Raw genomic sequence first — 26,167 nt, 5'->3', positions numbered from 1 at the left:
AATTTACGATCCCAACATTTCGGAGAGCATAAAATTTTGCGTACCGGAGCAACTATTTAAGAGCTAGGCAACAGAGACTATTCGTTCTTCCAGGATGCAGGACAAATATACCGTTGTTGATGCCTGTGAAGAGGATTATTGGTCTGTTGAACAGCCTACCGAGAGGTGGATCTTTTCCATGCTGGGATTACCAGTTTTAGACTCTTCCTCTCTAACTATGTATCATGTGTATAAGTGAGAGCGAGGAAAACAAAAAACAAAAACAAATAAAGAAAGCACAAGTCCAAAAAATAACAGAGATGAGCTAGGAATAATTATTGACGAACCTCGTCAAGGATGTGGTTATTCCAACAACGAGAATACTGCAAGATTTTTCTAATTACACATGTAGTGCAAATATAACTGGAGTAAAAGAAGTACTTATCAAGAGATTTATATAATTTTACAAACCATGGCAAGTGGAAAACCTATGAACTCACGAAAGTTCGGACGCTAAGTAAAAACAACGGCCGAATATTATGTACAAGAATACGAATGGTACTATATGCCTGCTTCTGTGCATAAGGTTCTATACATGGAGAAAATATTGTAAAACATCACTCTTTACAACCATTCGGAAAGCTTTCAGAAGATGCTCAAGAAGCAAGACACCAGGATTACAAGTATTATCGCCTGCACCACCACGGTCATCAACAAATGACGATGTTTTTCACACTCTCTTGTACAGTTCAGATCCACATATTTCTGGCAAAAGTATGTCTACATCACGCAAAGTAATGGAATTAGAAGACGAGGCAAAGGCGCTTTTAAATACAGAATTATAAAAAAGTCAAGATCTGTGTAAGAGTCGTTTTGAAAATAGATAGATATTTAAAAAAACACCTTTGTAAAAAATAATTTTAAAAAACACTCATGAAAGTGACATTTAAAATACTGATTATTATTTTTATAATATAACGTATTTCGTAAAAATTAATCCATGTGTTTTTCTTACAGTGCATAAAAAACTTTTTTTTTCTAAAAACTGTATTTTTGCTGACCTAAAATTCATACTACGAATAAAATTATAGAAATGTTTTTATGTATTAAGAATTATAATAATTGAATAATATTTCCTCAATATTCTGATTGGTTTCGAAGTTATTGAATCTTAGGATGAAAATAAGCTGTTCGCCCCATTGTGCGGTGTTTCCTCCACTCTCATGTTGGCTTATTTAAACGCGTGTGAAAATTTGTCTGGACGGCGGTTCTGCTCCGACGACGAGGTGAAAGATGAGGTTCAACGCTTCTTGAAGAACATGACGTAGTCGGCGCAGCGTTGCAGCTACCTCCGCTGAGCTCGACGCGCGTCGCTTTATAAGACGTGTCATTTTCTGTAATAAATCAGAATTTCAAAACTACAGAAACGACAACTGGCACGACTTTCTGACCTCACTCAACGACAGTAAAGACAAACAAGCATACTGGAAACTGGCAAAGGGTCTCCGCAAACCAGCTACCAAAATCTCCCCTCTCCAAGGCCCTAACAACCCCATCGCCTACTCCACGGCAGACAAGACGGTAGTCCTCGCCACCAGCCCGCCGACCAATCCGCCCTCTTCACCGGAAATGATATCCCCTCCGACATATCCTCAGTAGATACCTATAAGGAATGTAGGTATATCGTTGGTAACAACAATATACAGATGTTCTTTAAACCCTGTCACATCCGAAACCACGATTATCACTATAGGCAAGAAGACAAATAAGCATATTTAAAAAAATATTTAGAACGAATAAAATATTTTTTAAATGTCTTCTTGCTCATACTGATCACCGTGGTTTCGGATGTGACAGGGTTTAAAGAACACCCTGTATACACAGTCGTCTGCATACCCACACAGCTTAACAAGTCATTCTAGGTTTGTCTCTCCTAATAAACAGTCGCTCTCTAAACATAATAAGTATTTAGAATAAACATAAGTCAACCACAAGTCTTATTACTGATCTTATATACCACCATAGGGTATAACAATACCCAAGTAAATTTAACCCTAAAACCTCCCCACCCGACCCCCCAGTAAAATTTACCACTTCCACTGAAGTAGCCCACGTACTTAAAACTCTCAGCCTCAAAAAAGCTCCAGGTCCAGATTAATTATCAAACAAAACCCTTCGGAGCTTTCCCCCAAAAGCTATCTGTGCCCTCACAGAAATTTTCAACGCCCCCCTAAGGATCCGCTCAAAGCGGAAAACCACCGACCCATAAGCCTGCCTAGGAAAAGTCCTAGAAAAAATCATCCTCATACGCCTCAAATTCCATACCAAGAAACTTAAAATCATCCCTGACTTCCAACACGGTTTCCGGTCAAAACACTCCACCTACCACCAACTGCGTCGTGTCGTGGAAACCATCACCAACGGGTTTTGCGCCCGCAAATTCACAACGCTCCTCTCCATCGACGTAAGTAAAGCGTTCGATACTGGTCGGTCGATAAAGTCTGGCATATCGGTATCTTGTATAAGATGGACTTACTAGGCTTCCACTACTGCATGATCCTCCTAATATCCAATTTCCTTCAAAATCGCTTCTTCAGAGTCAAACTAAACGTCGAGTATTCTATCATTAACAGCAGGAGTCCTCCAAAGCTCAATTTTATCCCCAATCCTTTTTAATATATACTTAAGCGACATGCCACCCCCCATCGACCACAACACCCAAATCGCCCAGTTCGCAGATGACACGGTAATTATCTCCAGCTCCGCCCAAGCCCCACAAGCCGCCTTGAGAGTGCAACGTCAAACCGAGCTCCTGAAACAATGGTGTCGAAAGTGGCGTTTCCACATAAACCCCACCAAAAGTGCGACCACGCTTTTCTAAGGCGTCTCAAATCTAACTCCAAATTTAAAATTAAACCAAAAATCCCTCCCAACATAGTAATTTTTTGGACAGAGTATTCCATGGACAACGGAGGTCAAACACCTCGGCCTAACACTTGATAAAAGCCTCACATGGGGTAAACACATCTCCAACAAGACCAAATCAGCATCACACGCCATGTATTCCCTATACCCCTTGCTTTGCAAGAACAGCAAATTGTCCGCCACGAACAAAAGTCTTATTTATAAAGCCATCATACGTCATATGCTCACATATGCAGCACCCATTTGGGGAAGCACACCTGTTAATAAAATCACAAAAATTCAATCACTACAAAATAAAACTATTATACTAGCCCTAAAAGCCCCTAAATGGACGAAAATAAAAAACTCACACTAAGAAGCTAAAATTCCTCCAATCGAGCAATTTATGGTTAATCCAAAACATTATATGCTGAGATCCCAACCCCACCTGAATCAATCTATCTCGTGATTAGCAAAATACAACTCCAAATCACCATAGAGTGGACCTTAAATGTATGATTATTTTTTTTAGATATCAAAGAGAAAGACGTAAAAAATATTTTTTAAATTATTCCATACTACTTTTGGCCCTCAACCGAGGCTTGAAATTTATATTTTGGTATTTTTCAGTAAGATTGTCAGTTCCCACAAAATATTGAATTTGACTTTTATAAGAAAAGAAAAATAGTTATATAAATAAAAGAACAGAAACTACACGAGAAAAAGTTTATTATTAATCTTAGAAATTACCTTTATATATATATATTTAAAATTACAAAAATGACGAAATTCACAGATTTTTCTATACAAAGCAGAGTGGGAAAATCTAGGGTGGATTGAAATTTATAGTATTATTTTTAAGTTACATTTATTTATTTAATGCCAGGCAAATGCAATAAGGTGACTGATCTCCACTCGATTTCCTTCCGCAGAATTTTCACATAAGGGAAGCCGCAGAATACATTTGAAATAAATATAAAATAATATGATAAATGTCAATCTACCCTAATTTCACCGTGGCGTGTGGATTTAAACGATACGTATGAATTGGGCCTACATGTTTAATTTACACTAATCTGTACCCTTCGAAAACGCATAACTAATACAAGAAAATCGCTATGTGTACATGGCCTCAACTAAAGTTAATTTAAGTATACTTACTACTGCAATATCTTGACCTATTTTATTACGTAATTAGTGATAATGTTTGATAGGTGCATTTGATTTCTTAAGATTGGCCTAGTTTGGTCTCTTCAAGAACATTACTCGTCGGTGAGTGGTGAGGCCAGTTAGGCGAAAGAGGGGCGCGGAGGCAGGGACTATTGATCTCATCTTAAAAGCGACCTATTCACTTCATTCTATATGCAGATACCTACCTACTTATGCAGATCCCGTGAATCGAGAGTATTTCCAGCAAGAATGAATTCTCACCCCCTTACATTTGTGAATGGTCCCATTCCTCGGAAATATTCATCTCATCCGACTCGATGCATTATCCACATCGGCTAGTCTCCAATACCAATAGTGGCTTGTGCATATCAGAATTCCCGCAGTTTAAGAGGATATGCGATCGGAGAGTAGTTTGGCGAATAGGTATTTTAATATGGCTTATCCGTTTTTATTTTAGTTATTTAGAGCTTTATTGATGTGTGAGTAACTGCCCGTTTTTAGAATATAGTAAATATAGGCACTGAAAATATTGTAAACCTTTTTGCAAATTTCTTTAAGGAAGTGTATGATGAACCTATTCCAGATGATAAGATTCCAACTTTTACTTTTGATAAAACAATTACGCTTTCAAACTGTAAAATTAATATGTTGTCTTGTAAGAAGAGACTACTCTCTTTAGATGAAAATAAATCAGCAGGTCCTGATAATGTTCCGCCTATTTTTCTCAAAAAATGTGCCTCAGTTATAGCTGAACCTCTCACCACGTTTTTCAATAAACTATTGTCAATGGGATGTTTTCCCTCCAAATGGAAATCTAGCTATATAACTCCAATTTTTAAAAAGGGGGACGACTCAGATATTAAAAACTACCGTCCTATATGCATCCAATCAGTCATACCCAAACTTTTTGAGTCACTCATACTTGACCAAATTCAACATGATGTCTCAAATATAATAGACACTAAACAACACGGTTTTATAAAGGCGCGGTCAACTGCCACAAACCTAATTCTTTACCATAATTACATATCGGAAGCCTTTAATGATAAAAATCAAGTTGATAGTATATACACCGATTTTACTAAGGCGTTTGACAAAGTCTCTCACAAAATATTACTAAGTAAGCTGTATGGTTTGGGTTTTCGTGGAACTATCCTTGATTGGTTTCGAGCTTATCTATCTGACAGGTATCTATATGTAAAAATCAAAAATGTAAAATCAGACTGTTTTTCTGCCTCTAGTGGTCTTCCACAAGGCAGTCACCTAGGGCCTGTTCTTTTTCTAATGTTCGTAAATGACATTACATCCTGTTTCCATGATGTCGAAGTTTTGCTTTTTGCGGACGATATTAAAATATTTAAAAAAATATCGGACATTAATCATTGTGAAACTCTGCAATCAAATATTAATAATTTGTATAATTGGTGTAAAAAAATAATTTATTTCTTAATATTCAAAAATGCAAAATTATGACATTCTGCCGCAACAGAAATCCCATCGTTTTCACGTATAAAATAAATTCTTCACCTTTAGAAAAAGTTACAGAGATGACAGACTTAGGTATTCTTTTTGACGAAAAACTGAGTTTTATTAAACATATACAAAACATTACAAATAAGAGCATGAGAACCTTGGGATTTTTGCTGCGAACGATACGGGATTTTGAGTCTATAAACATAATGAAAACATTGTATATTGCCCTAGTGCGAAGTCAACTCGAGTATAACTCAGTTATATGGTCACCGCATTACAGGGTTCATGTTAAGGACATCGAAAGAGTTCAGCATAAATTTTTGCGTTTTATCAATTTTAAATTAAGTATACCGATTGAATACATAAATTACTCATACTTAAATGATTATTTAAACATCCAAACATTAGAAAACAGACGAAAATTAAATGACTTGCTTTTTTTGTTTAAAATAATAATGTCGATGTTCGATTGTTGTGAACTTATCAATTTGATTAATGTGCGAGTGCCTGGTCGAGTTACCCGATGTAATACTTTGTTCTACTGCGGTCCATCATCGACCAATTACAGCGCGAATTCGCCAGTAATGCGGATGCATGTACTCGCGAACCAATATGCTAACAACATCGATGTCTTTAGCGTGAGTCTTGTAAATTTTAAATATCAATGTATATGTTCCTTATCAAATAGAACTTAATATTCTGTTCATATTGTATTTTATAACATTATGTACCTAGCTGCTTTAAACCTTTAATTGTATTTCTTTAGCTTATTAAAAAAAATAGAAATATATATATATTTCTTTAATTTTTTTAAAACCAACTTAACTTTAAAACACAGTTCTATATTTTATTACAGTATATTATATATTTTTTTTTTTTGAATTTATGTTGTTAATACACTCATCTTTTTATTTTTATACCAACTATACTTCTTAACACTGTTCCTTTATTTTGTTCCTTTATTTTATTTCTTTATATTGTGTTTTTTTTTTAAATCTATGCTGTTTATATACTCATCTTCTTTTTTATACCAACTTTACTTCTTAACACCGTTCTATCTTTTGTTGCTTTATATTGTATTTTTTAAATTTAATGTTGTTTATATACTTATATTTTGTAAAATTTTCATGTATGTAAAAGCCTTATGGGCGTGAAAAAATAATAAAATAAAAAAATAGCAACATTTTCAACGTAGCGCAACATTTTAATTTTCTCAATTCAGAATCAACATTTAAAATATCTTTGCTAGACTAACCGTGCTGTTTTTAAGAAGAAAAAAAAACTAAATGGCCCTTAAAGGCCGTTTACGTGTGGAAAATAAAACAGATATGACAATGTTGTCATTAGTATCCTACGGAAGCTTCGGCTTCGTCTTCGGTAAAAAAAAACACCTTCGGCCACACATTCGGCTTCGGCCGAAATCTGCCGAAGTTTCGTATCCAGCTGCCGCGCTCAAATCTACGGTTTGAATCAAAGAATTTGACAAATGACGAAATTGCCAATACAAAGACTAAAATTTTGATATTTTTACGTCAAAATTATGCACTAGCAAATCGAAGAGATCATACGAACGTCGTGAATGTTGAAGAACCTGGACCCTCCTATCTAACATCAGATTCTACTCCTGAAAATCCACAAAAGACGATTTATGGAATACCCATGAAAAAACAATCTGCCGTTTAAAGAACATTTGACTGAACCTTTGCTGCTGAGGACCGCTGACATTTTTCAGTATTGGGCTTCAACTCCGTATATTTATTTACGACCGATAACAATGAAATATTTATCAGCTCTTCTTACAGTGTTCCCGGATATAGTTGTTCAGTGCTGCGAGTGAAAACTGTGACGACAGAAATGAACTCTTCTGTTACACGACGAAAATGTCGAGAAACTTTTGTCTTTAGCGTATAAGATTTTTCGTTTTGTCAAATTACTATTTACATAGCTACATACTTTTTTGTTTATAATTAACTTTCTACCCACTAATGTATCATATTAAGTGTCTTTTTTATTTATCCAGGCATAAATTTTTATACTTAAAATTAAATTACTAAAGATTATAAATAATTTTATAGAAATATGTGATATTACTTTAGATCGCAAGATCTATAAATTGGCCAAAATTTGGTTTGATCTTTGATCCTATGTAACTATTATATTACAATACCTTTATTTAAAAATAAAATTGGAATAAAACTGAGATGGGCAAAACTTTTTTTTTAATCACCATTTTGAAAAAGTGCAATTTATTTATTTTAAGTAACTATATATTTACAATATATACGAATATACGAACAACCCACAGGGCTGCCAACCAGAAGTGGAGCTGGGCTGGTCATATAGCCGGAACCACAAATTCTAGATCAGTGCTTCCCAAAGTGGTCCTTATGTCCCCAGGATCCCCGGGATAATTCTCGGGGTCCGTGGAAAATTAAAATTGATTTGGGAGCCCCTAAAAAAATCATGGGGTCTGCGCAAGGTTTCATTAGAGCAGTAAATAAAATCAAAAGGAATGCTTTGAATGAGAGATTATTTGCTCAACAATGTTTGGAAAATGATGATGACTATAATCGTTTACTACTTAACACAGAAGTACGTTGGTTATCTCAAAGTGCGCGTTTGAATCGCTTCTATTCGCTTTTTGATTCAGTGTTGGAATTCCTGGAGAGTAAAGACAATTTGCGGCACAATTTAAGTACCTCAAAAAATGACATCGCTTATATGACTGATTTATTTGCAAGATTTAACGAGACTAATTTGAAACTACAAGGAGACAGATTAAATTTGATCAAAACTTAAAGTGTATATCTGCGATTGTTGCAAAACTTTTGCTGTACAAACAAAACTTGGGAAGAGGAGAATGTTCTCAGTTTCCAAATCTTTCAAAATTGCAAAATAGAGATGAAGATTTGTTTGCTTATTGTCAACACTTAACGGCGCTTCATTCGGACCTTAACCAAAGATTTGAAGACATTTTTCACTTGGATATTCCCGACTGGGTATTGAACCCTTTTGCATGTAATCAAACGCAGAACACAAATACAGATGAATACATACTAATACAGGAGCAATTTACTGAATTATCCGCAAATGAGGAGCAGAAACCAATGTTAAAACAAGGAAACGACAACTTCTGGTTACAAAAACAGATCCCAATTTTATATCCAGCGTTATGGGTTATTGTACAGAAGCTGTTAATCGCTTTTCCGTCTTCCTATTTGGTAGGATCTGGATTCAGTGCCGTTATGAGCCTCATCACAAAAAAAAGAGAAACCGACTAAAAATTAATGCTCGTGGGGATTTGCGGTTGCTAGTCACAAACATAAAGCCGGACATAAATACACTCGTAACATCCCATCATGTTCATCCAAGTCATTATTTTTGTTGTATTTCAAAACAAAAGTTTTCATTTCAATAAATACTTATTTAACAAAATGTTTTATTCATATTTTATTTTCACGTCAACATTTACCACTCAAGACATCAACATTTACCTCTCAAGACATCAAAGTTAAATTTGTAATTTTTCTTTCGTGCATTTATGTAGTTTTTCACCCAAGGTCCAAAGGGCAAGTTTTGACAAAATTCACTTCGCGTTCCTTACTTAATTAAAATTTTAAATACTTCTCATTAAAATTAAAAATAGTTGTCATTCATAATTTAAATAGGCTTATGTTAAGTGGCCACTTCAAAGCGATTATAGACTTAAATAAATCCCACTTCAAGCAAAAAGTGCTCACTTGGACATGATTTTTAAATGACTTAACAATTACCAAGGCGGTGAGCTTAAGTTTCGTGTGTATTTATCTACTAAGGTATTACAAAGCCATCTCTTTTAATGTCTCGATACATAACTCAGAAAGTGGTAAAACAGATGTAAATATAAAATAACTAAATGTATTTTTATGTGGTGGCAATGTTTTTACGGTTAGATGCTCGTATATATTAATAAGGCAGCATCTAGCAAGTCTAGCCACTGCATCTAGCCGTTCGAATTAAAAACTGACAGTTATGTCAGAACTTAAATACATAAAAAGACGGATTAAATTGTCTGTATCGGTACTTTTTTCGTTTTTAAAAAATATTTACCATATTTGATTACCTTTCGTCCGAAGACGGCAGATCAAACTGGGCGCTTTTCAGGGTTTTAAGATAGTCCTAGCTCCCATAAGGAACAATTTATCAAAAAAGCAAAAATACAGAGACAAGTCTCCTCTTAAGAGGGAACGCGGTCTGACTTTTTCTACAAATAATTAAATTTAAAAAAACGAGCATTCTTGTATTTTTCCTGGATTATGGCACTAAAACAGTGATGTTTTTTACACACTAGATATTTACCATTGGCAAGTTTTTGAATGAATAAATGTTTACGATGGGAACTGAGACCAAAAAACTCTTGAAAGCGCCCAGTTTTATCTGCTGTCTGCAGACGAACGGTATTCAAATAAAATTATTTTTTGAAAAACGCAAACAGAAAATTTTATTCTGATACTCTTTTTTTTAAAAAACCCCAGCCAAATCGGTTCAGTTTTGGGGTGAGGAAAAGGAGACAGCGAAACGTCGATTTCGTCGATTCTAGTTAAGCATAATCGTATCGGGGAGCCATTTGCGAAAGATTGACAAAAAAACTATGTTCAAATACCTATTCATCAAACTTCTCTACCACCGAATACCGTCTTAAGAGTATGCCGAAATTTACTCCGCCCCGTTGTCTTATAATCAGTGCGTTAGCCTACCATGCAAGAGGTCTCGGGTTTGATTCCCGACATGGTTGACATGATTTTAAAATGTGTTTTCACCCCGCAATATTTTATAGTCCCTGAGCCCGTATTACAGTGGAAAGTTAACGTTTATCTTTAATTTTATCTACAAAATAAAACCAAGTTTTCTGTATGAAAAATAGAATAAGTATATCCCTAGTTTTTTTTTCTTAACATGTTCAATATATCGGCCTCGTGGTGTAATGGTCAGCGCGTTTGCCTACCATGCGAGAGACCTCGGGTTCGATTCCCGACATGATTGATATGAAATATTTATTTAAAAGGGTGTTTTTACACCATAATATTTCATAGTCCCTGGACTGGTACCTGAAGCGTAAGACTGATCATCTTATTAAAAATGTTTAAGATACGCTACGATTGGGGTACCAATGCAGTGCCCTATGCACCATTGGGTGCGGAAGGGAATGATGATGAAACATGTTCAATAACGGGTTTTGAACAACGACGCTTTAAATTTTTATACAAATATACACATTTTCGTACATAAATATCGATTTTACTTTATACCGTCTCGATATGTACCGATGAAGATAGCGCTTGTAATCGCGGGCATGGACTGTTACCTGGGCTGGTACCGTGGACTGGTACCTGGATAGGCACCATGGGTTGCCACCAGGGCCGCGATTACAAACGGTATAGTTGAAGATAAATTCTCCCGGGCGATTACGAAGATACACTACCGACCTTCAATCTTAAATTGTTAAGGTAGGTACATCGTTATGTACCGAGAGCTACTCCACGGTACACATATTTACGCATTGAAAGTGTCAAAATAAACAAAGAATATTTTACAATACAATGATATTTGTTCATAAAATTATAAACTCTAATAAAAAAACAGAATTTTGGAAAAAAAATTATCGGAACCAGCATGAACACGATCACAATACTAGAGAAAAGAACAAAATTAGACTTCCATTTAGGAAAAAGGCAAAGTCACAAAATTCTATTTTATTTAAAGAAATTAAAAAGTATTACGAAATGGAAAAAAATATTTATGAAAAAAAAAATTTCAAAATTTAAAATAATGGTCAAGACATATGTGATAAACAATTTATAAATTAAATATATTTGCAATGTTATTATTAGAACACACATAACAATATGTATGATATGTGTGCCCTACTTTAAGATTTAAATAAAATAAAAAAAATATTCTACCAAACAAGTTTTGCTTTAATTACGATTCATTAAAATGTTTCCACGTTGTGAGGTAGCCACTTTTTTTCTTAAAAGCCTATTTAAAGTACGAAAAAGAAATAAGTTTCGAAGTTGAATTAAATTCTGAAATAACTGTCAGTCTTCAAACCGAAAGTTTAAGTTTGATAATTAGAGCGCATGCGTAAAGACCACGTGACCTTTGAGATTTGGTAAAAACATTACCACTATGAAAAATAAATATAATTTTGAAATTATATTTTTCGCACATTTTATCCTATCTCCCTGACACCACGTATCGACATAACGATAGAGCCGGCTTTGTAATACGTAGGTAGATATAGATGGACGAAAAGTTAACCTTGCCATCTTAGGAACTGTCAAATATCATATAAAATCGTGTTTAAGCCAGCTATTTTGCTTTAATTGCGATTTATTTGAATTTCATAGAGCAAAATATTTTTTTGTTAATGTTTATTTTATTTTATTAACAGGTGCCGTGGCGCAGTTAGTTAGACGGCCAACTGTGAAACTGGCGTCGCGGGTTCGATTCCCGCCAGTTGCAAGAAAAAAAAATCCAAGAAAGATTTTGTTCTCAATTGGTCTAGGTGTTGTGGTGTTTTTTTCATTACCTCCTTCCATATCCCCTCTATCCCACCTGCTGACAAGCCTCAAAATAGAGGAATAGCTGGGTATTCCTTTAAATGATTTTTTTTAAATGTATATAGGTCGTAAAACAGCGACGAGCTGTATAAAGAATAATTATTAATTATAACAATTTGACATTCGCAGGGTTCACGGGTTGAAATCACCAGGATTCGGTTAACACTGACGAATGAGTTTTATGACCGTACACTGGACTTGGGCAATGGGAGAAACGTGGTGTCAAGATATGCTCGAGCACTTCCTTCAAAGTAATGGCTGATAAAACTACCCAGCAAGTTAATACACAAATATTAATATGATATTATCACTCGGGAGGAACATCAGAATTAACGTACTGTACTCTCAAAGAATTTTTCAAAGACTATTGAGAGTTTATAAAAGTCCTAATAATCAATAACATCATTCATAAATTTGGTCTACAATATTCGATGTCTCAAAAAAGTCACTTTATTCGGTTGGTAATGAATTCGGTCATACAGATCCACCTATCAAAACGCCACGAACCATGCATTTATTTTAATGTTGGTAATGCCGTTTATAGAAATTAAAACGACCCGTTTTGTTGTATATGCTTTTTTCCCCCTCTCGCCAGCCTCGTAGCTAGTAGCTATAGTAAAATGGGGCGACAATCGATCGTACGGTGACTTCGATCAGCGCATATGTTGTTCATATTTATCTCTATAACTTAAAAAGCTTTGACAATTTTTAAGAGCCTTATTCATAAATTTGGAATAAAGTTACACTCGAGTATAGTGGTAATATTCGGATAGAAATACCATTCTTATTATAATGGTAGAATAAGGATGATATTCCCATCCGAATTATACCACTATACTTAGGCGTAAATTTACACCAAGTTTTTTTTAACATTTTTTATTTTTATTTTTAAGTTTATGAGTAAGGCCCTAACTGTTTTTTCTATATGGTTATACGGAATACGTTTTTAATGCAAATATTATATGACCTTATTTAAAGTAAGATTTCAAGAAATTTGTGGTTGAATTGTGAAGATGCTTTTTTTAATTTCGGTGTTAAACTAAAGCGTTAGTTTTTCAAATATTTATTTAACGTAAAAGTAGTTTTGTTTCATTTCCATTGTCGTGACATCACTGGTATTTATATCACCGAGTGTCCATTATTATGATTGTTTGCATGTTTAAATTTTAATTTAAGGAATAAAAATATTTTTCTAAAATGGGCTGAAATTGGTCATTTATTCTACATCTCTAATTCGCGAGCAACATGATTTGAACTTATTAATAAAAGTTTTGGGACAGGACTTAAAAAAATATTTTGCCTTAATACTAGAAAAAACTCTTATGAAGATTCGGGCTGCTTCAAAAATATGTTTTGGAACACTATACAATGGATAATATAAAGTTAAACATCATTAAAAGCATTTAAGCCAGTATTTCCAGAACAGAAGGAAAATGTTTATTACCAAGCAATAGTAAAATGTAAGGACTTAGAAATTCCCCTTGGCATACAGGATTTCAGAATAAAACTAAAAATATATTGACTCATATGATCGGGTCTTAATAAAATTTCAAACTTAAGTAAATTTTTTTTAATGAGCGGAATCAATTTGAGGCTTTGTCCTTGAACGGTAACGGTGAAGTGACTCATCTTGTAAATCAGATAATTCTGACGAAATGCTTGTAGAAGAACCTCATACACATCAATTGCACTTCTTGTGAAATCTTACAAGAAGTGCAATTGAACATTGTTAAATATCGTCAATTTATAGTGGCTAATAAGTATATTTCATAACTTCATAAGAAACATATTACATGATCCGTTTGCTTAATAAAATAATCGCTTTACTGAAATAAAGGTAACAATGTCTTTTTCTTCTTCTTTGATTATTGGCTATTTCACTTTTTTGCTGGGGTGTTCTAGCCAGTGTCAAGTTTTTGATAAATTTACACATAAACTAGTTAGTTTATTAGTATTCAATATTAAGTACACTGTACGTAAACTAGTTAGTTTATTAGTATTCAATATTAAGTACACTGTACGATATATAACATATTTACAACTTGATACCATTTATAACTAGATATTTATATAAAATTTTGAATACATGTTTACATGAGAGTTAGAATATGATTGGTAATGGGACGTTGATCATTGGGCATCCAAAAAAACATGGTTTAAATCCCTCAAGCTGACATTCGCATATGGCAGAGTCCCGGACATGGATTCTGAATAGGTGAGCACCATTACAGCAGTGCCCCGTGCACATTCTGCATGTGGAGGATGCCCCAAACTTGTTTGTGCCCAATCACTTTGGAAAAACAAGGTTCTTTTTCTTCCGTTACATTTGGTTTCAGTTGGAAAAGATGTCTTTCTTGCCTCGGCATGGGATTGGGGCTACCCATCTACCCAATATTCTTGCCAAATGCGAAGTTGCTTCTTTTTCATTATAACGACATCCTCTTTGTATATTTTTTAAGAAATTTAAAATACATTTTTTTAAAATTATTATAATATTTTTATTTGATTTATATTTCAATGAGAAAGTTAAGTGCTACAGGGAATTTTTTTTTTTTTTCTTAATTGGACAATCTTCAAAACAAACGCATGAAATTATGGTGTATTAGAGCAACCCCACTTAGAAGGTTGACTTTGATCAACGAGATTTTATTTTTTTCTAGTTCACGCATCATATTGTCTCATCTTCAAAATATCCATTTCACATATTTTGTACAAAGGTACAAGGTTTGGAGTTCGAAAATGAAGTCACCCCATTTCACGGTACTCTACAAAATCATAGATATTTTTATTACATTTTTTAAACAACCTATGACGTCTCACATCATCTGAAAAAGTCATACTTGATGACGTCACGAATGGATTTAAATGACTACGCTTTGATCCTTATCTCCCTTATTTCTTAACTAATTTTAATAATAACAGTAGGTACCGATTGCCTTGCATTTTTTATATTAATTTATTCGCTAGTAAAAAAATTCACGAGAATCGCTTATTATAAATTGTGGTCAATCGTATTATGAGAACACGCGTCCCAACGGGACAAATAGATTTAGTAAATATTAATAATATTTTCTTTGTATAATGATTTTTCTAGTATGTTAGCATTAATTAAGAGGAAACGCGGCCAGATTTTTTTTTCATACAACGTATTCCTGTGTTTTCTCCCTGGATTATGGCACCAGAGCAGTGATTTTTTTACACACTAAAAATATTTATCATTGGCGTGTCTCGATAGTTTTGTTTTTTGATAGACTATTTACAATGGGAGCTGGGACCGTCCAAAAACCCATAAAAGTGCCCAGTTTAATCTGTCATCTTCGCACGTACAGAATACAAATATGATAACTATTTTTGATAAACGCAAAAGGTACAGACACAGATCTTTTCATTCTCATACTCTTTCTTAAAACAACAATCAAATCAGTTCAGTTTTATGGTGCGGAGAAGAGGACGACGAAATGTCGATTTTAGTTAGACATAATCAATTCGACGTGCAGTTGTCTTTTGCGAGAGAGTGACGGAAAAACAATGCTCAAATACCTATTCATCAAAATTCTGTGTTAAGCTTGGGTTTCCTAGGAAAACGGTGCCGATATCTTAACGGCCGTACGAACGGTGATGCGGTGAACGGCCGCCGAAACGGTGACTAGAGAGTGGTTTCCTAGGAAAACGTTGTCATATCTGGCGGCCACGGCAGCTTATCTGTCAAAAATATGCCCTAGAATGCGATCTGTCATATTTGTCGTTATTTATGAATAGTTTGTCACAGTTTTATTTAATTTTAAACATTTTCGAAGGCATGCGACCTTCTCGTGCACGAAAATTGTATTAAAAAAAGAGTCAACTCTTTTTAAGATTTTTAAGACAGTGAATTCAAGGAGAAATACTGTTTTTCGAAGGAAAATATGAGGCGCATAATTACTCTAGTAAAACTCGATTTGGAAGGACACAAACGAGATGAGAAAATACCAGTAGAACTCCAGGGCCTATTTGCTATTCGGTACTGGGGTAGTAATGAGGTATGTAATGAATAATAATTTTGGCAATATGTAAGTATCGTTTCTGTCAATTCATTTGACAATTTTAAATACGTAAATGTTTAATGCCTATAGATATTAACTTTAGAGGATTTCTTAAAGTTATAGGTGCAATAGATTTTTTATACAATATTAAATACAATTTTTTACATTTTTCAATTACATATATTTACATTAACGTTTCCCATTACGTAAAAGAAATAAACAATTCTTGTGTACATAATGGGGAGTGACGTCTTATAATAGATTATTTTAGAATAACATAAATAAATTACAAAAAAGATATTAACGATGTTTTCAATCAGTGTTACATAAAGAAGAATTATAGATGTAATTTTTTACTTCTTTCTTAAATATATTGTATTCCTGACTGTACTTTTTATTATCTTTGTTCATTTCATTAAAGAAAAATATTCCTCTGTAAGTATAATGATGTTGTGCAGTAGTTGTTTTTAATTAATTTAATCCATCACAATAGATCTTCACAGGTTGCAGTGACGTCAGGAGTTTGTATACAAGGCCTACTACACAATATCTTTGATATCCGATAATAATGCTATTAACAAAAAAGGCATTTGAATTGTTTCAAACAGATAAAATATTACTCCCTAGTTTACCTCACCCTTTAGATAATAGTAGAACTTTATTTTTCAAATTTGATCCTGTACTTACATTTAATTAAGTGTGTTTGCAATAATTGGATCAATTCAAAATAATCCTCATTTAAATGATTTCAGTATAATATTAGACGCTCAATTTCAACATTCGAAATTCATTAATGATCTTGAAAAAAAAACCTTGATCAAATTTGGGCACATGATATCATACAAAGTCCTATATCCAAGCAACATTCTAAAACAAAATGTATCCCTAGAGTTAAAAGTTTTTAATGAGAAAACAATTGGTGGGTTTAAAGTGCGTAGCGCCTAAAAATCCAGAACTGTTTGTAGAACTCGAGAGTACTCTAGATTTTAAAAGTATATTTTGTAGATGGTGGAAGATTGTAAATGGGTAAAGTGTATTTGAATTTCAGAGATTCAACAATCTTCACAAGGAACCCATTAGAGAAGATAGTGTAGATCATAAAAATTTTCTAAGAAACATGTCCCTTTGGTTAAAAACTTGGAGACTCTCAATACCTGAGAGTTAGTCTCTAGGTGTACAAAAATTTAAATCCCCCATTACTACATTGGATGCGTTTTCAATGTTGATCCTATATATATTTTCCATGCATAAAGTAGAATATTTACTCTTGAGTAAATTTCAAAACGATAACTTAGAAGCGAGGTTCGGCTGTTATCGTCAAACGAGTGGAGCTTATTATTGTATTATTTATTTGCAAGTCTTAGAGAGTGAGAGAAAGCTTTGATTTAAATGTGCTGTAATATTGCTGGAGTGGAGTGAGGTTTTGGTAGGTATGTGAATATGAGAGTTAGTGTATATGAGTGTGAGGGTGGGTTTGTGGAAAGGGTGAGTGTGTGTATGATACAAGTGGATAGAAACATCTTAAATTTATAATGTAAAAACAAATATATGATTTATAGTTTATATAATATATGTTTAGTCTCTCTGATTTGATGTTATATGTTAAACTTTTAAATAGTATTCCTTGAGTATGTTGGATTTATAAATAAATATTTGCAATTTGTAAAATATCATAATTACTTATAATCACATCTATATAATAACTAATTTTAGTTTATTTAATCCTGTAATTATTGTTATTAATATCATACTAAATGGGATATGATAAGGTTTGCTGACGATATTGCTATGGTTGCTGAAAGTGAAGAAGAACTGCAAGAGCCCTTACAACTATGGTAGGCATTCTTCAAAATAACTACAGTATGAGTATAAATAAAGACAAAACAAAGCTACTGACTGTAGGCCGAATGCAACACCAGATGAGAGAGTGGCGGCCTCCGTGGTGTAGTGGTCAAGACGCTTGACTCACGCACGGAAGGTTCCGGGTTCGATTCCCGGTGAGAACACAAAAAAAAATAAAATGTGATTTTTCTCAAGCCTGGGTGCTCTGTGATGTAATTCACCACTGTAATTAGGCCTCCTGGCCTGTTGTGGTGCAAAAAAAAAAAAAAAAAAATGTAAAAATGTCGGGAATACCACTAAAGAACACCAAGGAGTTTCTCTACCTCGGGAGCAAAATAACGTGGGACGGTTGGTCTAAGAGCGAGGTCGACAGCCGTATACATCAAGCTAGACTTGCATTTAATAAAAGGTCCAAAATAAAAGAATCAAATAATATAGACCTAAAACTAAGAATACTCCTAATCAAGACCTATTTATGGAGTATCTTGATGTATGGCTGCGAGACATGGTGCCTATCCGAAAGAGATAAACGGAGACTAGAGGCTTTTGAGATGTGGTCCTATAGAAGACTACTAGGAATTTCCTGGAGAGACCACATTACAAATGAGGAGGTTCTCCAAAGAATCGAAGGTGAAAGGCACCTGCTCAGGACCTTGTCCGAAAGGCGAGCGAGATGGATCGGTCATGTAATACGTCAAGAAGGCCTGCATGTGCAATGGAGGGGATGACCGAGGGAACAAATTCTAGGGGATGCCCACGCCGAGAGTACCTGGAGGATCTATTAGAGGACGTGCGCTGCTCATCATATGTTGACTTTAAATGAGCCGCACAAGACAGGGAGGAATGGAGGAGAAGAATGAAAGGAATTGCTGCCAGCCAATCCCAGGATTGAGACCAGAGAAGAAGAAGATCATACTCAAATAATTTTAAAAAATACATTACATAATAATTTATAAAATAAAAGGTGTATGTTTTTGATTAAATAAAAATAATATATGCAATAACTACATTTTTATTTGTAACTGATCTTGGTGCGTTCTATTCCTTCACAGGGCCAATTTCTAGTGTTTTGGTGAACAAATCATGATATCCTGTAAACAGTAATAAGAGAAAGAAGTATTTTTTTTCTTTTATTTAGGAAACATTAAGTACTATTACATAGTTTTATAGTATGCAAAATTTTATGTAAATTATGTTTTTAATACCTCTTATGAATATACACATTATTGTTATTCCATTTTGTATTATAATTTTATATGTATTCTTCTCCTTTTTGTAAATCATGAGAAATGGAGTTTATACTCACATAATATATTCTCTATTGCATAATATTTATGTAAATTTAAGATTATAATGAAAAATTCTCAAACGATAACGATACTAAAACGATTTCTTGTTTAGCATTAGGTCTTATACCCATATATATGTAACTCATATAATATTTGTACTTTTATACAAATATGAACCAAACTTTTCTTTTTTAAATATCTCTTTGTAAAACAAAAGAACCAGAATTCACTTTACTTTATGTTTTCTTTAATATTCATTTATGAACTTGTAAATATTATAGTAACAATTTATACTGGAACATCAGAACTTAATATTGCTTACTATATATAAACTCTACAGATTTCTTCTGAAAAATTACAATTATTATACACTTACTTCTTACAGACACCATAATATATACTTATAACTTTCATTTGTAATAATATACATAACTAATTATTCTTTTCTCACTTAAAATTCTTATCTATTTTTTATTTTTTTGTCACATTTAATGTTTATATCTTTTTAATTTATGAAAACTTAATTGGTCTTTTTATGTTAAAAAATTGTTGTTTTTAATACTTATTAATACTTATTTTAAAAGAAATATTTGCGTTCTTATGATTTACCCAAATATTTAATAAAATAAAATAAATAAATAAACTACAAACTGTAAGTTCGAAACCAAAATGTTTTCAGCGTTTAACTAATAATTTATGTACCTCACAACACAGTATTGTATAACTTTTAATTCTTTAGGAATATCATCTGCTCCATATCATACAAGTATATGTCCAACCTCTTTGAATCATAATTAAATACATTTTATTAGTCTGTCAAAATATAATATAGTATTTTACATAGTAACAACAAATATAAAGAATACATTTGTCATTACAAAGCAGACATTGTTATTAATTCATTATTACTCTATTATAGCTATGTAAGTACTCACCTAGAATTTGCATTCATAACTTACAAACCACAATACATTACTTATATTGACAGGCTGGAGAAAGTACAACATATTTTTTAAAACATTTGAATTTCTGATGCTTTCTTACATTTCGTGAGATTACTTAGCATTAGGTCTTATATGCATATATTATATGTAACTCATATAATATTTGTACTTTTATACAAATATGAACCAAACTTTTATTCTTTAAATATCTCTTTATAAAACAAAAGAACCAGAATTCACTTTACTTTACGTTTTCTTTAATATACATATTTAAACTTGTAATAATTGTAGTAACAATTTATACTGGAACATCAGAACTTAATATTGCTTACTATATATAAACTCTACAGATTTCTTCTGAAAATTACAATTATTATACACTTACTTCTTACAGACACCATAATATATACTTATAACTTTCATATGTAATAATATACATAACTACAAACTGTAAGTTCGAAACCAAAATGTCTTCAGCGTTTAACTAATAATTTATGTACCCCACAACACAGTATTGTATAACTTTTAACTCTTTAGGAATATCATCTGCTCCCTATCATACAAGTATATATCCAACCTCTTTGAATCATAATTAAATTCATTTTATTAGTCTGTCAAAATATAATATAGTATTTTACATAGTAACAACAAACATAAAGAATACATTTGTCATTACAAGCAGACATTGTAATCAATTCATTATTACTCTATTATAGCTTTGTAAGTACTCACCTAGAATTTGCATCCATAATTTGGAATCCACAATACATTACTTATATTGACAGGCTGGAGAAAGTACAAAATATTTTTTTAATATATTTGAATTTCTGATGCTCTTTTACATTTCACTTGAAAGACTTTTATTCTTTCTTTTTTCACTGCTGGTTTTGTATTTTTTAACTTATTTGAATTACTTTTAGAATAGCATTTAAAAATAATATATTGCTTTTTTTACCATAATATGTTATTATTTTTTTAAGATGTTTTTTATTAATTAACTTAAATTTATTGTCTTTTTTTCTTTAAATATCTCTTTTTACAAAGAGATATTTAAAGAAGAAAAGTTTGGTTCATATTTGTATAAAAAACTAATTTTTTATGAGTTATATGTATATATACATATGAGTATAAGACCTAATGCTAAACACGAAATCATTTTAGTATAGCATACTTGAGGATTTTTCATTATAATCCTAAATTTACATAAATATTATGTAATAGAAAATATATTATGTGAGTATAAACTACATTTCTCATGATCTAAAAAACGGAGAACAATACATATAAAATTATAATACAAAATGGAATTACAATAATGTGTACATTCATAAGAGGTATTTAAAACATAATTTGCATCCAGGTAAAAATAGTTTGCTCATATTTATTAGTACATTTTTGTTTTTTATGATCAGTATTATTCTGGGAAGTGTTCATTTCAGGGGAGTGTCTGCCTTCCTGGAGGTGGATCTGGTGAGTCCGAAGTAAGTACTGCTGTGGGTATGGTGTCATTGGATTTTTCCATCACAATAGTGAAGGTAGATTTCAGAAAGTCTTGTCTCCCGTCTGTTCTACATTGTATGGCGTTCTGGAATGGTCTTCTGTGGCAGTCAGTAAATATAAATACGTGGCTCGTGTTGAGAAGTTCTTTGTGGATAAAGGTTTTCTTTGGACTGTGGTGGATGCCTGGTGTTTGTCTGATGTCTGCGAGTCTGAGTCGTAGGTCGTTGACGAATGTCCCCTTGTCCTTGCATGTTGAGGCAGTGAAGAAATCGCTCGGGAGCCTAGTAATTTCTGCTGGCAAACATTTGAGTTCGACTCGCACAGCAAATCTAGTAGTACTATCGGGAGAGTATCTACCCTCTCACTACTCGTATCTTGATCTGCACTTGGGTGAAAATAATTTTGTAGTATGTACTTATTCTGAAAATAAAATTCACAATGAATATACAGGAAAGTTATTGCAACCTACCTTATGTATCTAAATAAGAACTTATTACTGGTGTTTATGGAGCTGCTATAAAGCTAGTTTGAACTTGTCTCAAATATAAATGGGAGCTCATTTACATACCATATTATTTAATTGAATTCGGTGATAAGAATCCTGGAACAAATGTATTAATAAGTCCCAAGTATGTCTACATTTAATCGTTTTTCTGTGCCATAAGTTTACTCATTAAAAACAATGTTTTGAGTATGTCCAAATGTTTGCAGACAGGCTGGATTTCCTCCCTAGGGAGTTATCTAGTTCTAAATTTGTTGCAACAGAGAGGGAAAACATTTTCGAGAAGGGAATATGGAAGTCTAGGCACTTACAGGGCTTATGCTCTGTCATAGGCTGGTTTAAGTAGGCATTTTACACATTGTAACATTCTCCATTCTGCCTATGTTTTAACATCACATTTCCTCAACTCTTCCATATGTTTTCTTTTGTGAAGTAAAAGAGCTGAAACTTTTATCATTTGGGTGAGATTTATGCGCCTGAACCAATTCACCTACGACGCAAATTCAGTATTCCCTTCTCAAAAATGTTTTCCCTCTCAGTTGTAACAAAAATTGTTTATATTGGTGACTACTCTTTGGTGTTTGTAGCTTTCTAGAATAAATAAATGTAATAATTAATGCAGAAAAAATATTATAGTAATGTTCATACAAGAATTACATTGGTATACTCATTTGTATCCATCGACAAATTTGTTGTATTCATTTCATGTTCAAAGGGCATATTTTATTTAAAATTCATCAAACTTACTCTGTTAAGATTATGTTCCAGGCATTTTTCTTGGCTCTTTAATATTCATGGAGAACTCCTTATTTTAAATCACACCCATGTGACTTTTAATCTGAAATGTTGTGTGTTATTTCATAAAATGTCAACTTCAAAATAGGTTAGGATTTGGTAAGGTAACCTAATAAAAAGTTTGATAATGTCCTTACAAGACAAAATGCGTCACATTTTACACCCTTGTAAATAAAAAAATAAAAGGATAATTGAATCCGATAAAAGCATTTTACTTTGGATACCTTACGAAATTTTAATATAGAATTCAACCAATTATCTGCAGACACAATAAATAGGTTAGGATTCCTTGGAATCTATTACGTATAAACAATGTTATAATAAATGTTTTGAATTAGAAAAATAACATTATGATAGATGCTTAGCTTTTTTCTTGTAGCTTATAAACATTTGCTCTGTTATTTTTATATGATTCTATTGTTATTTACATTTTAGTACATACCTGATATTTCAAGCGTTGTCCCGATATTTCTTCACGAACTTTGTTTCAACTCGACTTTTTAATAGTCTTTGCCCTTCCATTACATAAATCGTCATGATTTTTACAAAATTAATCAATATTTCGTCATTTTCAACATTCCGCACCACGTTTGCACTCATTTTGACAGCTAAACGGTCACCGCTTCGCGACAAAAACCGTTCGAAAACAGTTCGCACCGCTGTGACGGCCGTCCTGCAAATGGCGGCACCGTTGCTTCGACGTTACGTTCACCGTCAACGCTCTCTAGGAAACCAGCGCCATTGATTTACATAGTCAACGTTTTAATGACGTCATCCGCCGTCCCGTGACGGCCGCTTTGTGACGGTACCGCTGTCTTAGGAAACCATAGCTTTACCGCCTATCCGGGAATTACACTGGCGAATACAAACTCTGTTGGCTTATGTATAAGTCACTGCACAACTCTGCTCCGGGATATCTTAGGAACTATGCATTCCAGATGAACTAGCTGACAGACGTCTTACGCTTAGATCAGCTACATCTACGTTATTATACATCTACACAAACAGCACACTAAATTCGGTGAACGCGCATTTGCGGTCGTAGACCCGCCCTTTGGCATGGAATGTTCTCCCAGCAGAAGTGCGAAACTGAATTGATATTTCAGAAAAATCTTAAAAACCACTTGTTCTCTAAATCATTTGAAGAAATCCGTAGCATGTGATAACAAATTAAATTGTTTTACTTGAATTACAAATTTAAACAGTTCAAATTAAATTTATTTATTTATAAAGCATTTCATTTGTAAAGATTTTCACATTTCTTCCGATCTTAGATCTTGTAACGTTCGGTGAACAGACAAGAAAATAATTTTATATCATGTATTGTAATATTAATTTGTGATATAATACTACGATATAACGATATTTTCAAACAGTATTGTATCCAATTATGATTGGTTCACTTCTAAACCGCTTTTACACCTACGGTGTTCCTACTTCCTACACGGCTAGTAAACAGCACACACAAGACGCAAGTAGATCGGGAGAGTGGTAAGTTTACGTGAATAAAGAATTCCAAACCGTGGTATCGAGGAGACAAGTTTCGCCCGTATTCCGATACCTACCTAACCATGCATGATTCATGAATAAAGGCTGACATCATAGGATCACAATAACCGTCAGGCCAGAGGCCAGACAGAACGCTAAAACTTGTTGCTTATTGCATTCATGAATGGAAGTTTATGATAGGCAACCCGCCCCCGTCAATGAACGCACGAATGCATGCACTCCTACGTGGAAAATGGCGGGCGAGCGACAAAAATGGCATAAAAACATAGTTGTTTACCTTCTAAGCAGACCACTCGCACGCCATCTTGCTTGAGCCTCCTCAACAGGATGCTGCGAACGCTGTCACCGTCGGCACCGTCGCGGGACGAGTCGCTGTACAGCGTGAAGGTGCCCCCGTCGTGGCACGCCGCGATGCGCGCCTTCAGCTCCTTGCACTGCACGGTGTCCAGCAGGCCGATCTTGCCCGCCGCCAGGCGCCGCAGCATGATGCTCGGGATGGAGAAGTTCACGGCGGACCTGACGTGGGACAAGGCATACTCGTTGGAGCCCCTGCAGTCTATGACTATCGAGTGGCTGTCACTGTCGTCCGAACGCAGTTTTGATAGAAGCCATTCTTTGGATACATAATCGCACTCAATATCTGCGTCCGTGGGCATTGTCGATCGCTGTCAAAATTCAAAATAGTACTAGAATCGAATACCCCCGAATACTCTATTCTTCCGAAATAAATTATTAATGAAATAATAATGTTTATCCGATTTAAGAAATAATCTGGGCAAATATCTCACTGCACGCACATAAACATTTTTTTCGATAAATACAGATAAAGCGCGAGACACACCCGGCCGCGACGAAACCAGTTACAATACAAAACATTCCCAGTTTAGCTCATAGATGGCGCAAACCTCTACCGATTTTCTGTCGACTTTTCTGATTGGCTATCCGTGCCCCCACGTGAGTCGATAAGACCAATAGAAACATCTAACGTCATTTCATTGATGAAAGAATTCTAATTGAAAGAGCGTCTCCTTTGTTTTTGCTCTCTTTCTTACATCCATTAAAATTAATTTCTTAGCAGCGTACTATTAATTTTGTGTGGGTGTTACCAATACCAATCTTTTGTTGAACCTTGAGATAACGACTGACGTCACATTATGTCTATTATTATTACGGATAATTTATAAAGGGGTATTTTTGTGAAAATCACCTCAAGGGTATACATTTTTCTCAAACCTGGGTGTTCTGTGATTTAATTCACCCGTGTAATTGGGCCTCCTGGCATGTTGTCTAATCTACTACTAATAAAATAATGTCTGTCGCAGGAGGCAAAATCAGCAGTTTACAATGGAGTCCTGGTGCCGACGCTCATATGTATCGAAACGAAGTATGGAAATCGGTAAAACAAAAATGAAAATATGCTATATTCTGCTAAAATGCGATCTCCCAGGCGAATGCGTGGTAAAACTGTGCACGGATAGGTGACAAAAATGTCGAGATCCGTACATTACGTAAGGCTGAGAAAAGTAGGTACTATCGACAAAATCTAGAAAGGAGTTTCTAAGTCGGTTTGGACGTGCAGAGCGAATGGACAGTGAAATAACGGATGAAACGATTTACGAAGCGAATGTTGATGATG

At 33.9% G+C, this 26,167-nt stretch overlaps 1 protein-coding gene and 2 long non-coding RNA genes across 4 annotated transcripts in view; 1 reads left to right on the top strand and 2 right to left on the bottom strand.

Moving 5' to 3' along the window:
- LOC148275868 (dual specificity protein phosphatase Mpk3-like) overlaps nt 1–25,400 on the bottom strand; it is a 66,307-nt gene extending 40,907 nt beyond the window's left edge. For both annotated transcript variants that reach the window (XM_088235102.1, XM_088235103.1), the window contains exon 1: nt 24,809–25,400. In XM_088235102.1, the coding sequence (XP_088091228.1) occupies nt 24,809–25,187 (379 nt within the window). In that variant the 5' untranslated portion in view covers nt 25,188–25,400. The remainder of the gene's footprint in view (nt 1–24,808) is intronic.
- On the top strand, nt 14,672–24,822 carry LOC148275869 (uncharacterized). The gene is made up of 2 exons (XR_015823925.1): nt 14,672–15,685; nt 23,853–24,822. It is a non-coding gene; the product is annotated as an uncharacterized LOC148275869 (long non-coding RNA).
- LOC148275870 (uncharacterized) lies at nt 21,375–23,693 on the bottom strand. Its single transcript, XR_015823924.1, has 3 exons — nt 23,465–23,693; nt 22,975–23,065; nt 21,375–22,145 (listed from the first exon to the last, which is right to left on the bottom strand). It is a non-coding gene; the product is annotated as an uncharacterized LOC148275870 (long non-coding RNA).
- Nucleotides 25,401–26,167: the final 767 nt, after the last annotated feature.

The sequence above is a fragment of the Micrasema longulum genome, unplaced genomic scaffold, assembly GCF_059751315.1.
Source record: "Micrasema longulum isolate JH-2025_06_02 unplaced genomic scaffold, ASM5975131v1 h1tg001328l, whole genome shotgun sequence".
Taxonomy (NCBI): Eukaryota; Metazoa; Arthropoda; class Insecta; order Trichoptera; family Brachycentridae; genus Micrasema; species Micrasema longulum.
The sequence above is the reverse complement of the archived record's forward strand: the minus strand, read 5'-3'. Positions and strand labels throughout refer to the sequence as shown.